The sequence below is a fragment of the Carlito syrichta genome, unplaced genomic scaffold (assembly GCF_000164805.1).
Source record: "Carlito syrichta isolate Samal-C Ts95f unplaced genomic scaffold, Tarsius_syrichta-2.0.1 Scaffold304419, whole genome shotgun sequence".
Lineage (NCBI taxonomy): Eukaryota > Metazoa > Chordata > Mammalia > Primates > Tarsiidae > Carlito > Carlito syrichta.
In genome coordinates this window covers 88,043-104,089 of record NW_007248515.1, presented here as the reverse complement: position 1 = coordinate 104,089, position 16,047 = coordinate 88,043, and the positions used below count along the sequence as shown (strand labels likewise).

The 16,047-nt window shown below is 47.7% G+C and overlaps 1 protein-coding gene across 1 annotated transcript in view; it reads left to right on the top strand.

The window, feature by feature from the left end:
- Nucleotides 1–16,047, top strand: part of LOC103262274 (polypeptide N-acetylgalactosaminyltransferase 10) — a gene marked incomplete at its 3' end in the record, with an annotated part of 201,351 nt that overhangs the window by 99,155 nt on the left and 86,149 nt on the right. Inside the window, exons 2-3 of the mRNA XM_021713293.1 lie at nt 6,370–6,472; nt 9,564–9,702. Of these exons, the coding sequence (XP_021568968.1) occupies nt 9,593–9,702 (110 nt within the window). The remainder of the gene's footprint in view (nt 1–6,369; nt 6,473–9,563; nt 9,703–16,047) is intronic.

The window sequence follows — 16,047 nt, the reverse complement described above, 5'->3', positions numbered from 1 at the left end:
AGAGAGAGAGAGAGGAGGAGAGTGGAGGGGAGGGAAGGTGAGAAGAGGTGAGGAAAGGAGAGAAAGGAGAAAAGACAGGGAGAAAGAAGTTTATTAGAATAATCACTTAGTGGATAAACACATGTTTGGAATTATATTGTCATTTCAATCTCAAAGCAAAATCATTCCCATGCCTTTTGTGTGTTAGTTGAGAGAAGGCAGGGGAAGCCACCCTAAAGCTGAATGCACCCTTAGTCCCTGGGTGAAGCAGATGACGTGCTCGGCCTTTCCTCCAGCATTGCTGCTCTGGGTACACAGCCCCACTGCTGTGTCCACTGTGCAGCTGGGCCAGAGATGCGGGAGTCCTCACCCAGCGGGCTCGCCAAGTCTGCAGTCTTGGACTCCAGTGTGCCCGTTAACAAATCTTCCTTCTGGAGCAGAACACGGTTGGCCTGCTTCACCACCATTCTCTCCTGCCTCCGAAGGCTGCCAGGCCCGCTAAATAGTGATTAAACCAAGATTAAAATTCCATTTGTGTGTGTGAGTGTGTGGCTGTTTGAACACTAATCGATTCCTTCAGTGGAATGTAAGTGAAAGCATGCAGCTTCCAGAAGCTGTTATTTTGAGCAGCCCGTCCAAATCCATTTCCAGTGTATTGTTTCATGTGATTTCTGCATTGATTCTGCTGCTCTCCCGCATAAACTCCCCGTCGCCTCTCTCACTGGATTCCTTCCTAACCCCTTTGCCTCCTGTGGCAAAAGGACATCTGGAAACTGAGGGAAAGAAATGTAGCAAAAGATGATTGTTGAAGAAAAAGAATCACAGCCTTTGTAGACAAATCTTGAAGGCCGCAGAATTAAAGAAACTTAAAATTACTTCTGGATTGAAAAGTGCAGACGTGCGCTTTTACATAATATTAAGTGATTGCTATTGCATAAGAATTGCTGTCTTTTGGGAAGCATTGTTCATGCCTTTTCTGTTGTTAAAGGTCTTGTGACATTTGTTTCCATTGTAGAATGCCACTATTAACGAAGAAGTTTTTTCTTTCTTTGAAGAACACTGTGTTTCCACATGGGCACATGACATCCTGTTAATGAGGAAACTCTCTAAATCCTGTTATCAGCAAGAGCCAGTTGAATTGGATCAGGTGTTAAATAGGTTGCCTCTGCAGAAGCCACAGTTTTATTATTAGATTCCATCTTCTTCCCTGTTTCCCCAACATGGCCAGAACAGACCTTATTTTCATAAACTTCCTCTAAAGATAATGATTGGATGGTAGCCCTTCTTGACTGAGTGGACCTTGGTCGTAGACACTGAGCTGCTTGGTAGATATTAACCCATTTAATCCTCCCAACAGCCTGGGAATAGATAACTACTATTCTGCTAGTTTTCTCTTGCTATCTGTCAGGGAAACTGAGGCCCACCTGCCCAGGAAGTGAAACCTAAGTTTCTCTAACTCTCGAACCAGGATGCTCTGAGTTATTAAACTAAACTGTCCACCCCACTAATAAGCATTTACTCATTCCTTCATTCATTCAGCTGATATGTATCAAGGGCCTAAAATGAGCCAGGTGATGGCTCAGGAATGTAGTGAGGAGATGCCCCTGCCCTCAGGAACCTCATGTTCTGTCTCTCTGAGACAGCAGAGAGATCAGGCTTGGTCCTTGAAGCCAACAGGTTGTAGGATTTAGTCCATTCTACTCTATGAGCCTTGGACTTCATATCTGCAAAATGAAGCGACATATCTGCAAAATGAAGCGACCAGGTTTAGACAGATGGCTTCCAAACTGTATTGGGAATGTTTAAGAAAACATCTTCCTGGGCTCCTGTCTCCAGATACTTTGACTAAGTGGGTTCAGGGTGGGATCTAGGAATCTACATCTATAATGAGGGCTCAGGTTCCCCAAGAGCCACCTTTTGAGAGAGATTGATCTGCCTGTGAACCCCACTAGTGCCTACACAGGGTCTCTGTCATCACACCTGTGTCCTCAGGGCCTGGCACGCTGCCTTGCACAGAGTAGGTGTTGATAAACACGTGGGATAGTTGCAGTGATCTTCTTAATCTGCAGTATCTAGAAAGTCCCTGGATAGACCTCAGAGGTTCCTAAACCACCTGAAATCAACCACAGTCTTTGTTAAGGTTTGTGGCTAGGATTCTTTGGGCTCTGTATACTCTGATTTTAAGACTGAAACTAGTTTTCAACTCTACCAAAGGCTCAGACCTGTTATTTGGAAACCTTTTTCACCTGTAGAGTAAACTTTGAGTCCTGTATCTACATGATTTGCTGAGATGTCAGTTTACCAAGTTGATAAGTAGATTCTGAAAATCCTAAAGACGTCAATGTCCACAATTTATGTGTGAATTATGAGAGGTGCTCCTGATACAATGTTTGTGATTTTTCTCAGTTCATCTGAAAGGCCTTCTGGGCAGGTAGGGCCATCTCCATTTTCCAGGTGGAAACATTGAGCTCCCTGTGACCCCTGTAGCATGTGCGAAGCCACGCTGCAAGGGCTCTTTCTGCTAAAAACGAGCCTGGGAGTCAGAGGACATGGCCCTTATCCTCTGCTTTGAGGCCTTTATTGGGTATATTGGCCTGTTTGGGCTCAAGTTTCCCTATCTGTAAGATGGAGAGAGGTGGACTAGTTGTCTCTGAGGGTGCCCCCCCCCGCAGCCGTGTCAACAAGCTCCAAAGCCCTCTTGGTTTAGGGCAGATGTAAGGATTCAATAGACCACCTAGTTCATCTCTGGGGATCTTGGCACATCATTAGGCAAAGGCAGTGGAGGTCGGTATGAAACTCCCAGGATTCTGAAATCTTAATTCTCAGTGCTGTCAGGTCCGCAATCCAGTGTTTCATTTTGAGAACAAGATTCAAAGGGTTTACTTCTGTGAGGTCAAGACTATGAGATGCATCCCTGTTCCCCCTTCCCAGGAGTGCTGGAAGGCTGTCACAAGCAGGCAGAGGAAACAGTCCCTTCGTGGCATCTTAGACTCTTGAAATGTCCTTAAGGGTTGCCTAAGCCTGCTACTCAAAGTGTCTGGGGACCAGCAGCATCAGCACACCAGGGAGTTTGGTAGAAATGCAGAATCTCAGGCCCTACTTCAGACCTTCTGTACCGGAATCCGCATTAACGAGATCCCCGTGTGATTAAAATCTGAGAAGCGCTAATCCTAACCCTGAACTTGATTCCCCTCCTCCACATCCTGATGAACAATCTTCCTATGCCTCTAATGTCTTCCTATGCCTCTAATGTCTTCCTCCAAGTGGTCTTATTGCATCCTAGCACTAATCCAACTTGTGGAATTTCTTCTCTATCTTAGGCCCCTCTGTCATTCAGTAACCTCTACTACTGGCACTCACTCAAGTGTCGAGAGCTCAGAGAACAAGATAACTCTTCCTGTCTCCTAGTTCTCATCCTACACAGTTTCCAGTCTTCCCCATTCAGGATACACTTCTGTGTATCCTAGCATGTTGCAGACTCACAGGAGTCAGCAGGTAACACAAATGAGAAAGGCTGGTGAAATACAAGGAATGGCGGGGACTGTGGCAAACTGGAGCCATATGTTCCACCCAAACAAGGCAGCCTTTACTCAGCCCAGCTGAGGGGCTAAGGGAATTCAGCCCAAGTCCTGCCATATCTTTTGGGTTTTCAAGAGAGGCCAAAAACTTTGATAAAACAATGTGAGGCTGGGTGCAGTGGCTCGAGCCTGTAATCCCAGCACTTTGGGAGGCCGAGGTGAGAGGATTTCCTGAGCCTGTGGGTTTGAGACCAGCCCAGGCAACATGGTGAGCTCTCGTCTCTACAATAAATCAGAAAATTAGCCGGGCGTGGTAGTGCATGCCTGTAGTTCCGGCTACTTGGAAGGCTGAGGCGGAAGGACTGCCAGAGTCCAGTAGGTCGGGGCTACATTGGCTGGGAGCGTGCCACCGCTCTCCAGCCCGGGTAATGGAGTGAGAATCCAACTCAGAAAACAAAACCAAAAGTAAAAAAAAAAGTGAAATCTCCCTATTTGTAAAGCTAGAATTAAGAAAAACAAAACAATAATCACCTTGAAAGCCACCAGATTGTTTGCCAGCAACTACATTGGACCCACAGGCTTCAGGTTGTTACACTCTACAGTGATAAATGTCTGCTCAACTTGGTGCGACTCCCACAGAGCAGGCAGGATTAATGTCTCCCTTATGGTAGACCAGTGGTTCTCAAGCTTGGGCATGGATTGGAATCTCTTGGTGGGCTTGTTAAAACTCGAAGTGCTGGCCCCACCCCCAGACTTCCTGCTTTAGGAGGCCTAGGGTGGGCCCCGGGAATTTGCATGCCTAACCAGTCCCCAGGTGGTGCCGAATGTTGCTGTTTTAGGTAAGACAATTGGAGCACCCGGCTTTAGTGTTGTGCTTTCCATTAGGACAGCCTGTTTGTAGAGTCTCTTAGGCCCATCAGTAACCTAAAGCAATGAACAGGTTTCTGATCTGTGGGCACTGAAAGCTGGAAAAGAAATTGAGAGGGAGCGCTGGAGAAAGGAGAGCTAAGAAGCACTTGACTGATCAACCTGGACACCCTAGAAGCAGAATATTACCTTGGGCAGGTCCCTGACCTACCCCAAGTCTTGGTTTTTCTGTCTGTGTTTCATGGAAATGGCCCTAGCTCAGCTTTCAAATGTATTTGTTTGCTTGTTTGGGAGATTTGGTCGTCTGTTTGTGTTTAGCAGAATAACTTTTTTCAAATGAAGTTCCACAGAGGGTGGGGGCGGAGGAAGAAGCAGCAAGACCTGCCCTCAGCCTTTGTCTTCTGGGGCAGTGCCTGGGCGCCCCCTGGAGATCTGAGGCCCGAACTGATGAGATGCTTCTTTGGGCCTTCTAGCTCTGCTTCTGTGATTGCTAAGAGCCTGGGAACCACTGGCGGACACCACCACTGGCGGCCTTGGTTTTTGTAGTTTTCTTTCTCCCTCTGACCAAGACATCTAGCACACCAACTTCCAGAAGGATCTCCTTGCGATACTTTGGAGAGGTTTGTAGGAGAGAGAATGCCAAGGGTTATGATCACTAGAGCTGTTGTGAGGCTGTGGCGCTGTTGGGAGAGTCTGCTAAGACACGGAAGGACCTGCCAGAGGCTTCATCAGCAGGCGCTCCTGTCCGGCATGCCATGCACCAGGGCCTTCGTCGTCAGTTTCATAGTCAGTTACAAAGGAAGTGGGACTGTTGGATTCTGCCTGCCACGGTGGCAAGAACAGGCCTTTGCGATCTTTAATGGGCAAAGAGATTCCGAAAGCATTTTGGTGAACACAGAGGATATGCAGATAGCTGTGCATACAGTGTTACCTGGGAGGGCTCTGGTGTGGGGACTAAGCCTTTAGACCTTACTGTGGGCATGAAAGGTACTGGGCTCCTCTGTTGACCTCGACCCTTAACTGAGGCCTCCTTACCTAGGGGACCTGCTTCCTGATGGGCCTCCAAGATGGGCTCCCCTGTCCAGAGAGATGGTGACTCAGGGCCAGCAGCCAGGGGCTGCTCTCTTGTGGCTGCTGGATAGTCCTTCTCTCTTCCAGCCATTCGAGTGCTTGTTTATACCATCCACACCCACCTGCCACACGTTCACCTCTTTGAGATTGGGCCCTAGAGACCGTAGACAGGACCAGGACCCACCTTCTACTCCTGCTTCCCCTTGAGGTCAGGGTCCCACTGTCCAGACCTCGAGCCCACGGTCTGTGTCCAGGCTTTTGGCCCTGTTGCCTCTCACATGGACCTGTCTGCAGCCCAGCCCGCATGCCCTCATGTCCGTGAATGTTCTCTGTCTCTCCCCAGTGGAACTGAATTCCTGTCATGCAGTCTCTGGGCCCCTGCCCTGTCCACTGTGTAACTGCTAGCCACATGTGTCTGTTGAGGTAAATCAAGATGAACACAAGTCTCAAATACACCAAAGACAACACACCAAAAAAAAAATGTACCTCAGTAATTTTAACATCGATCGCGTATTCAAATGGTAATATTTTAGAGCGTGTATACTAGGTTAAATAAAATATATGATTAAAACTAGCTTCATCTGCTTTTTTTTAAGTGTGGATACTAGAAAACTTCAAGTTATGTCTGTGGCTCCCATTTGGCACACTTAGCACTTTCTCCCTTGGGTGAAAAGAATGTGGCCATCCTTTGTCTCCCCTGCTGGTTTGTGGGTTCCCACAGGGTGGACACTGTGAGGCTGTCACCTTGCTGACCTTGGCACACTTCGCTGGCACATGGCAGGAGCTCACTGAGGTATACTGAGGAAATGAAATAAATGAACAAATGCTGACATCCAGTCATTACCAGAAGCTCCCTTGGGCAGTGTGATTTCTGGGTCGGTGTTAAACTTATTTCCCTCTTTTTTTTCACTGTTTTTGTCTTTTCTTTTCTAAGGGCTCACAGAGTCGGCAGAAGAAGGCGTTTCTCTTGGGAGATGGGCAGAAGCTGAAGGACTGGCATGACAAGGAGGCCATCCGGAGGGATGCTCAGCGCGTGGGTACGGAGGGCAGCGTGTTCCTGGGTGGGTTCTGTGGAGGGCATGTGCACGTATGCAGGCATGTGTGTGTGCGCGCGTGTGTGTGTTTAGCAGGGGTGTCTGGACCTCCTGTCAGCTCCCCTGCATCCCCTCCCCTGTTCCTAGGCCCCCCTCTTCTCTTAATAGCTGAGACTTTTCTCCAACTCATCACCAGACCCACTGCCCGCAAGAACTTGCCTGTCATCTTTACTGGACGATGGAAAATGTCTCCCTATACAGAATATTTTACCACTAAAACCCACAGCAATCTTGACAAGAGACAACATTACTACACACCAATAGTGAGGATGGTCTGCTCACTGTCCTTGAACGTTTTCTCTGTGAAACCCCAAATCAGGCCGGGCTCGGTGGCTCAGCCTGTAATCCCAGCCCTTTGGGAAGCCGAGGCGAGTGGATTGCCTGAGCCCATGGGTTCGAGACCCACCCGGGGAACTTGGCAAGACCTCATCTCTACAATAAATCAAAAAATTAGCTGGGTGTGGTAGCACACGCCTGTAGTTCCAGCTACTTGGAAGGCTGAGGTAAAAGGATCGCCTGAGCCCAGCAGACCAGGGCTGCGGTGATTGTGAACTTGCTACTGCACTCCAGACTGGGCAACAGAGTGAGACTCCAACTCAAAAAAAACCAACCCAAATCAGCCTCTATGAGCCATGAACAGGAAGGGGCCTGTGGCTCTAAGTGGTGTAGCAGTTTGCCTACAGTCACACAGAGAGAAAGAGGCAGACTTGGGTTCTGAAGCCAGGTCTGGAGGGCACAGATCCCAACCCAGTCCTTCAGCCATGAGACTGAGTTAATTTAGTGGGCTTCAGCTGCAATTTTCCTTGGCTAATTAGTCTTGGGAGCAGTCCCTGTGACGCCGGAGAGTTGGGAAGATTTGGGAATGAGGTGATACAGAAGTCGTGTGGAGAAGCAGCTCTAGAGAGCCTGGAATAAAGCCAGGAGAGCGGCTCTGATGCTACTTGCCAGCTGTCTGGCCATGAGAGCAAGTCCATACTCCCTTCACCTCAGTTTTTCCATCTGTCAGTGAGGCTTGTGCTTCCTGCTTTAACAATCTCAGGATGTTGTAGGGTTACAAGTAAAGCCATGAGCATAAAGAAGCTTTGCAGTACTGGACAGCAATGTAGAAACATAAGGGATTGGAATTTCATTCATTTTTATCTATCTCCATTAAAGGCACTCACCACTATCAAAAAAATTTTTTTTAATTACATTATAGGTCAGGCACAGTGGCTCACGCTTATAATCCTAGCACTTTGGGAGGTCGAGGTGAGAGGATTGCCTGAGCCCATGGGTTCGAGACCAGCCTGGGCAACCTGGTGAGACCTCATCTCTACCATAAATCTAAAAAATAAAAATAACATTGTGACAAAACCAACTTGCCACAAAGCTCTGAACAGAGCTGATGGTCAGGGAAAGCTAAAGATGTGACATGCATTTTTCTGTATGCCAGTGATTTTAAATGGGGGGGGGGTGCTGCTAAAATTAAGAAAGAAAGCATTTGGAAAGAGCTGATTTGCCAGACAGCTATAAAAGAATTATGAGAACACGGTGGTAGCCAGCAGGAAGCGAGTAGCCAGCAGTGAAGACATCAAGAGTAATAATAACTAGCACATATTGAATGCCAACTGTGTGCCAGCCGTCTCACTCTGAATTGTCTCCTTAATCATCATATGGAAGCTTCTTGTTCCAATTAGGACAAAGGGGAAGAACTGAGGATTAGAGAGGCGAATGGCATGCCCAAGATGGCGTAGCTGGAGCCTGGCAGGGCCAGCCTTCAAATTCCGCTCTGTCCACTCCTGGGCCTGAACTGTGCTGTCCCCTGGGGCTTCCCTCCCTGCACAGATGCACCTGGCTTCCTTTTTATGCTTGCTGCATTGGGGTCCCTTGTGTAATCAGTCCTGGGCATTACTCAGCACTGTCTTGTCACAGAGCCTAGTGGTTAGAGGTGGTGGAGTCCTGCCTCTCATCGGACTGCACTGGAGCGGCCAAGCCCTTGGGTTCCTCCTCTGTTTGTTCCTTCCTGGCAAGTGCATGTTGGCCTCGTTTACTTTGCAAAGTAAACAGGTGTTTCTCAGACCACAAGCTCCGGGAGGTGAGGTGGTTTTTAGCCAGCTGGTTTTATTGCCAAAGAAGCAATAAGAGCCTCCCCCATGGCAGATTCTTGGGCTATTGCTGCAGGGGTTGGTGTGGACATTCCACTCACCAGATGCACCCTGGGCACCCAGAGGAACATTTCCTGGGACATCAGGGCCTCCTTCTCAGGTGGATTGTGCGAGAGAGGAAAGCCCCATCAGTGACGCAGAGGACTACTTTTCAGGCAATCCTGCTTAGAGGAGGCAGATTTTATTTTGCTGGTTTCAAAAAAAATCCAAGCATCTTTCATCACTTATGGCAATTTTGATTTACATATGAAGTTTGCCTTACTGAAAGAGTAATCATCTTTCCTCACATTTACATGGTGTTTTATAGTTTACAGAGAGCTTTCACCTAGGCAACCTCTCACTTGACTCTCCCAAACATGCTGTGGGTGTCACAGGAGGAGGGCTGCAGCTCACAGAGCCGGTGTGACTTGCCTGAGGTTGATCTGCTCACAGATGATAAACCCACCTTCCTATCCAGGCAACACGCCAGGTTGATAACCTGTCTCATCTTTCTATGGAATGGGAGTGCTCGTGTCCATCCTACAGGGCTGCTGTGATGACAGAGCAAGGGCCTGAAATTGCCCCCTTCCCTCTCCCCTTGGCACTTCCGGTTTCCTTTCCCCTTGGCACTTCCGGTTCCCTCCCCCCTGTACTTCCTGTTCCATTCCCCTCCCTTGGCACTTGCAGTTCCCTGTCCCCTCTGGGCACTTCCAGTATCCTCCCCTTCTTGGCACTTCTGATTCCCTCTCCCTCCTAGCACTTCCTGTTCTCCTCCCCCTCTAGGTAATTCCCCCCACAATACCTGGAGCTACACTGGTTTAATCATATTTTCATCCCTCTTTTCTTACTCCATCCACAGTACCCTGTATCTGTAGTTCATTAGCAACATTGAATCTGCTCTTTGCCTCTAGGAAATGGAGAACAAGGGAGACCATACCCCATGACTGACGCTGAGAGAGTGGACCAGGCGTACCGAGAAAATGGATTTAACATCTACGTCAGTGATAAGATCTCCCTGAATCGCTCTCTCCCTGATATTCGGCACCCAAAGTGAGTGTAACATCTCTCCGATTCTGGGATCTAAGGGTGCTGCCCCTGGCTCTTGTTGAGAATTAGCGAGAGAAGCGGGTCCATGACCTGCTGCCGGCAGAGGCTCCCTCCTGTGACACGGGGCCTTGTGCAGAGGTGCATGGTGTGGCGGGGCAGGGGTGATGCTGACCCTCCAGAAGGGCCTGCCTCCTCCCTCTTCTCAGTGATCTGGACAGGGTAGCCTCAGCCCTCCCCTTTCTCTCTGGCCCACTAGAAGTCCAGACCCCAATGCAGAGGGCCTTTGCGGGGACTATCTCAGCCCCCACTCTCTCCACTTTCTGTGTGGGAGGTTTTTATTTTATTTTATTTTATTTTTAAATCTTTATTTCAGCTGTCCTATACACCCATGTATTTGTCTTTGTCATAAACTACCTCAAATCATGTTGAAAGAGGACCTGTCATGGCGATTGTAGAGATGGCAGCAGTGGCAGGTGGCCCTGAAGGGGTAGTGTGTGCCAGGGGCTTCATTCGCAGCCTCTCAGGTTGCTGTGAGATAGGTCCTGTAATGATGCCCATTTTACAGATGAGAAAAACTGAGGCCCAAACAAGAGTCATAACTCACTCAAAGCCATAAGGTTCTAAGGAGCTGAGCCAGGTCTTAGACTCCAACCAAAACCACCCTCTGGACTGCAAGCTATCCTTTCTTCTTCTACGTGTTCAGTGAGGGTCAGCATGGTGGTGATGCTGATTTTCTAGCATATTTATCCTTTTTTTTATGCAACAAGTGTTTGTTGAGTGTCTTTGATGGTACCTAGAGAGTAATACAGGCATTGTTTTAGCTTTTAAGTGAATAGTGCTAGCACTTGTTCATATATATATATATGCACAATATATGTTGAATGTGTCAACAAGTTTTTTCTTTTTTATTAATTTATTTTTTTGTTTCTGATTATTTCAGCATATATCTCCTAAAAATAAGGTATTCTCCTACATAAGCATCATATCATTGGCAAATTAACAATATTCAGTCTATGTTCAAGTTTCTCCAGTTGTCCCCAGATCTTTTTTTTTTTGAGTTGTAGTCTCACTCTGTCGCCCAGACTGGAGTGCAGTGGCATGTTCCTGGCCACTGCAGCCTCGACCCACTGGGCTCTGGCGATCCTTCCGCCTCAGCCTTCCAAGTAGCCAAAACTACAGGCAGAAGCTACCACGCCCGACTAATTTTTGATTTATTGTAGAGACGAGGTCTCATCAAGTTGTCCAAGCAGGTCTTGAACACGCGGGTTCAGGCAATCCACTCGCCTTGGCCTCCCAAAGTGCTGGGATTACAGACTGAGCCACTGAGCCCAGCCCCAGATCTTTTTTAAATTTTATTTTAGAGTTATGGGATACATGTGAGGATTTACTACATAAGTAAATGTGTGTGCGGGTGAGGTTAGGGCTTCTAGCGGGCCCTCTATCCCCCGACAGTAGACCTGGCCCCCAGAATGTGGTTATGTCCCTTATTCTCCTCTCCTCCCCTCCTCTAGCGGTGTCCAGCATCTGTTGTTCCCACCTTTGTGCTCATGTGACCAGCGATCAGGCTCTGCTCATGAGTGGGAACATGCAAAGTTATTCAGTTTTTGGTTTCTGTGATGGTTCACTTAGTATGACAGTCTCCAGCTGCATCCATGTTGCCGCGAAGGCCGTGATGTTTTTCTTCTTGATGGTAGTAGAGCCGTTCTTAAACTTGATGTGCATTAGAATCACCTGGAGTGTTGCTGGAACACAAAATATTGAGTTCCCCAAGTTCCTGATTCAGTAGACCTGGGTGGGGGCCCAAGAATTTGCATTTCAGTCAGGCTCCCAGGTAATGCTGGTGCTGCTTATTTCGGGACCACACTTTGGGGATCACTGCAAGCAGGAACTTTCCAGATTGCTTCAATACGAAGCCAGTACTGAGTAGCCCCAGAGCATGAAGTGTTTTGCTCAGGGACTAAGAAATTAGAGTCCAGGAAATGATAAAAGCAAACGCTTATTTAGGTGCTTACTGCATGAGGCATTGTTTTAAGCTGGTGGTTCTCAAATGTGGTTCCTAGACCAGCAGTATCACCTTCACCTGGGAATTTGGTAGACATGCACATTCTCAGACCCCAGATTTACTGAATCAAAGCTATGAGGAAGGGTACAGCAATCAGTGTTTTAACAAGCCCTCCAGGCGATTCTGATGCGTGTTTTAGCTTGAGAACCACTGTTCTAGGCACTTTAAGTGCATTAACTCAGCAACCTTCTAAAACCATTATTATCACCACTTTGCAGATGAGGAATTGAGGCACAAAAAAGTAAAATAATTTGCAGAAGATAACACAGCTGGAAAGAGATGGAACCAGGTGAACCCAGGGAGTCTGGATTCTAGTATCCATGTTTATTGTTTTGAGATAAGATCCCACTGTTATCCAGTGCAGTGGCACAATCCCAGCTCACTGTAGCCTCAAATTATTGGGCTCAAGCAATCCTCTTGCCTCAGCCTCCCAAAGGGCTGGGATTACAGGTTTGAGCCACTGCATCTGGCCCATGTTCTGAATCCCTGAGCTATAAAGCCCAAAGAGCCATAAAGCTCTTTCCACCTGAAGAAACTCAATCAGGAGAATGCAGTGTGATGTGACTTCATCTTGGTAGCATCTTTGGTGGCTTACAAAATGCTGTCATCCCTGTTACGTCTTTTAGTTCCTGCGACAATACTTTAAGGTTGGCATTAATATCATCTTGTTTGTAGATGAGGAAACCACACAGCTGAGAATCCTCAGCTAAAAGATGTGCCGTCGGCCAGGCTTGGTGGCCCAGTTTGTAATCCAGCACTTTGGGAGGCCGAGGTGAGGGGATTGCCTGAGCCCACGGGTTCGAGACCATCCTGGACAACTTGGCGAGACCTCGTCTCCACAATAAATAAAGAATTAGCTGGGTGTGGTAGCGCATGCCTGTAGTTCTGGCTACTAGGAAGGCTGAGGCAGAAGGATCGCCAGAGCCCAGCCAGTCGACACTGGGGTGACCGTGAGCATGCTACTGCACTCCAGCCTGGGCGATGAAGTGAGACTCCAACTAAAAAAAAAAAAAAAAGATGCCCTGTCACCCAGGAGTGAGCCCTTATCTCAAGGATTTCTTGCAGTGAGGGCACAAAGTAGGGGCCTTGGTTACCCGCCCATGGGGCTTACTATTCATTTCGCAATCCTTTGCTGTCAAGCTACAGGTTTTTTGTTTGTTTTTTTAAATCTAAGCCCGAGACTGTAGTTCAGGTATCACAGATGTTACTAGATTCAAAACTGTGACCCAACTCTGAGGGTCAGAAACTCAATTTATGTATTTAGCCCCTTGCAGAGTTCAGAATTCTGCACTAATTTCATCTTTCTGGGTCCAGGAAGGAAATCTGTTTGGGGAGTTCATTCATTATTCACCAACCTCTTGTGGTCCAGCTGTTCTTGTGGTCTTGCGGGTTCTCAATCCTGGCTGCACTTGGGTGGTTTTTAAAAAATACCGAGGCCAGGGCCTCACCCCAGACCACTGGAATCTGAGTCTCTGAGGATGCCTCTAAAATCATCCAAAGCAATCCTCACATATAACTGGGCTGAGAATCACTAGTGTGAAATGAGGAATATTTTTGCAATGAGAGAGAGAGCCTAGGTGTGGTGACAGCTTCTGTTTATCAGTAAATGGTAAATATATATTAAGGGTCTTCTGTGTGCCGCGCCCTGTGTTCAACACCAGGAACACGACAATAAAGGAGCCATTATTGCTGCCTTAAAGGAACCCCTACTCTTGTGCAAGGGATGGGGATGGATGGTATGAACAGGTCCTCACGCCCTCATTGAGACTAATAATAGGGACAGACACAGGGTGCCTTGGGACCACAGGGATATCCCCAACCCTATGTCAGACTTTTGAGGGCTAGGAAGGCCTTTCTGAGGGTGCCATCTTCTACATCCTATAGGACCAGCCGGGGCTGGCCAGGTGACAGAGCAGGAGAGCCCTGTGGGAACGGGAAGGGAATATGGAGGAGAGGGAAGAGTGCTTGAGCAGAGGTCCTGGTTGGGGCAGCACACATTCTCTGGTTAAGAGGGGAGAAGCGGCACCAGGAGAGGGACCTGCCCTGTGTCTACCAGTACAGTACTCTTTCCTGACGGCACAGAAAAACCTAGGGGTCCTGGGTCCACGAATAAGTCCCTGGATATAATTCGGGGGGGTTGTAAACTTGGATGAGAGAAACATTGCAGTTTTCTTTTCACTAACCTTTAGCTGAAATGTGGTGTTCCCATCAGTTATGAATGTAGACAACAAAGCCCCGTGACATTGTCCCTCAAAAGGACAGTTGTCCCTATTGGCATATCACTTTATAGACCTCTTGAAATGGCACAGGCACTTGTCACTACTTTGAAATAAAGGTAATTTTTAGAACTACCACTAGGTCTTTTTCTTCTAAATATTTTTTAAAATTTTAATTATGGGTACACAATACATGTATATTTCTAAGGACTACACCAGTATTGTGTACCCATAATAAATACCCATGAATTGAAGGAATACATGTGGTATTTTGATATGGGCATACAATGCATAAAGACCAAATCAGGGTAATTGAGGTATCCGTCACCTCAAGGCTTTATCATTTCTTTTACCGCTAGATCTTACTGCTTTTTTGTTGTTGTTGAGATTAGGTCTCACTATGTTGCCCAGGTTGATCTCAAACTCCTGGTCTCAAGCGATCCTCCTGCCTCAGCCTCCTGAGTAGCTAGGATTATAGGCATGTACCACCATGCCCGGCTTTGAACAAACTTTGATAACTACATTTCATTCTAGTTGGTTTTCTTTGCAATCTGGCATATTTTATTTTATATGAGTTTCACTCTGAGAAGTATCCACAGGCTCCCCCAGTCTAGCAGAGGGCCCCTTGGCATCAATAAGGTGAAGGACCCTGTTCCAGGTGGGCGGGAATGGAGCCAAGCAGGCCTGGGGCCCTGTCACGGCTCACCCACCCAAGTCACTCCCTGTGAGAGATGCCACTCCAGCCAGTGCCCCTCACACCCTCAGTTTTTAGAATCACCAGCTGTGGAAGCTGACTTTTCAGGAATGAGTTGACAGGCGTCGAAGAGCTTTGCTTTTTTCCAGAGGGGAATCTTCCCCGCAATTTGACAGCAGAAATGTGTGAGTAAATTAGAGCAGTTGAGCCCCTCGCTCCCTTCGGTTTCTTTTAGCTTAAACAACTTCTCCAGCAGAAGCTGTGGCTTATGTTTGCCTTTTATTCCTTCAAACTGAATTTTGGCAACAGCGTGTCAAGAGCAGGATGGAGAAGCTGTTTGTTTGTGCCAGCCGCCTCTGCTTCCACCAGAAGCTGTGCTGGGGAACATGCAGCCACAGGGAACGCAAGCGAGGCCGTTTGGCCTAGGGCCACTGGACCCACACGTGGGCAGTAGCCAGCTGGCTCTGAGCAGGGCTGCCCTCTGCGCCTCCCACCAAGGGAGCGTGAACAGGCTGGCTGGTGGGCTGGCCCACTTCCCCTCCTCTCCGGCGAGCCCTGCCGGGCTGCTGGGCAACTGGATACCGAGGCTCCTCCAGGGCTTGGGGCTGATGGCAAGATGGAGACCCAGCTGCTAAGTGCCTGGGGTCTGCCACATCCTGTGCAAACCCACTGTTGGGTGGTCAGTGTCTCCCGTGCAGAGACAATCCACAGTGGGAATGAAAGCGGGCTACAGTCCTGATCTGCTTCCTCTGGCCCATGGGGTTAGTTAGCCTCAGCGGTGAACGAGCCTGAATGGATGCTTTGTTGCAGTAAAAGGCTCAAGTCATCCAGATTCCTGCTTCCCTGCTCCTTTTTGCCTTTTCCCTTTTGTTGAATTAACACAGTTAATTTATGGTATGTGCTGAATTTCCTGAAAAGAATTTATAAGCTCATATTACTGCAATAGGCCAGTATTCTGTTGAGTACCTCTGTGTCCCCAACAGGTTACAAAGTAGAAGCAACAAGGAAGGGAGTTGTAGCCTATTACCTCTGACAAAAACTATACTCTGAAAAAATGACAATTTGCCAGAACAGGAAGTTTAAATCAACCACATTTGTTGTAGTCATAATAATAGTGCCCCGGTATGAACAAACTCAGAGACATAAAAAGTGCTACTTGGGCCAAGGTGGAGTAACAGCAACCAGATAGATTTACTCTCCTGCCTGAAACAACCAAAAGAAAAAGAAAAAACAAAAACAAAAACAGGCAAAATATGTGAAGCACTGGTTTTTAAGACACTGGACAGCACAGTAAAGAGCAATAGTCCCTAAAAATGGGAAAGAAACGAGGTAAGCCCTATAGTTTCCCAGCACATTGCCTTGAGAGGGTTTCCAGG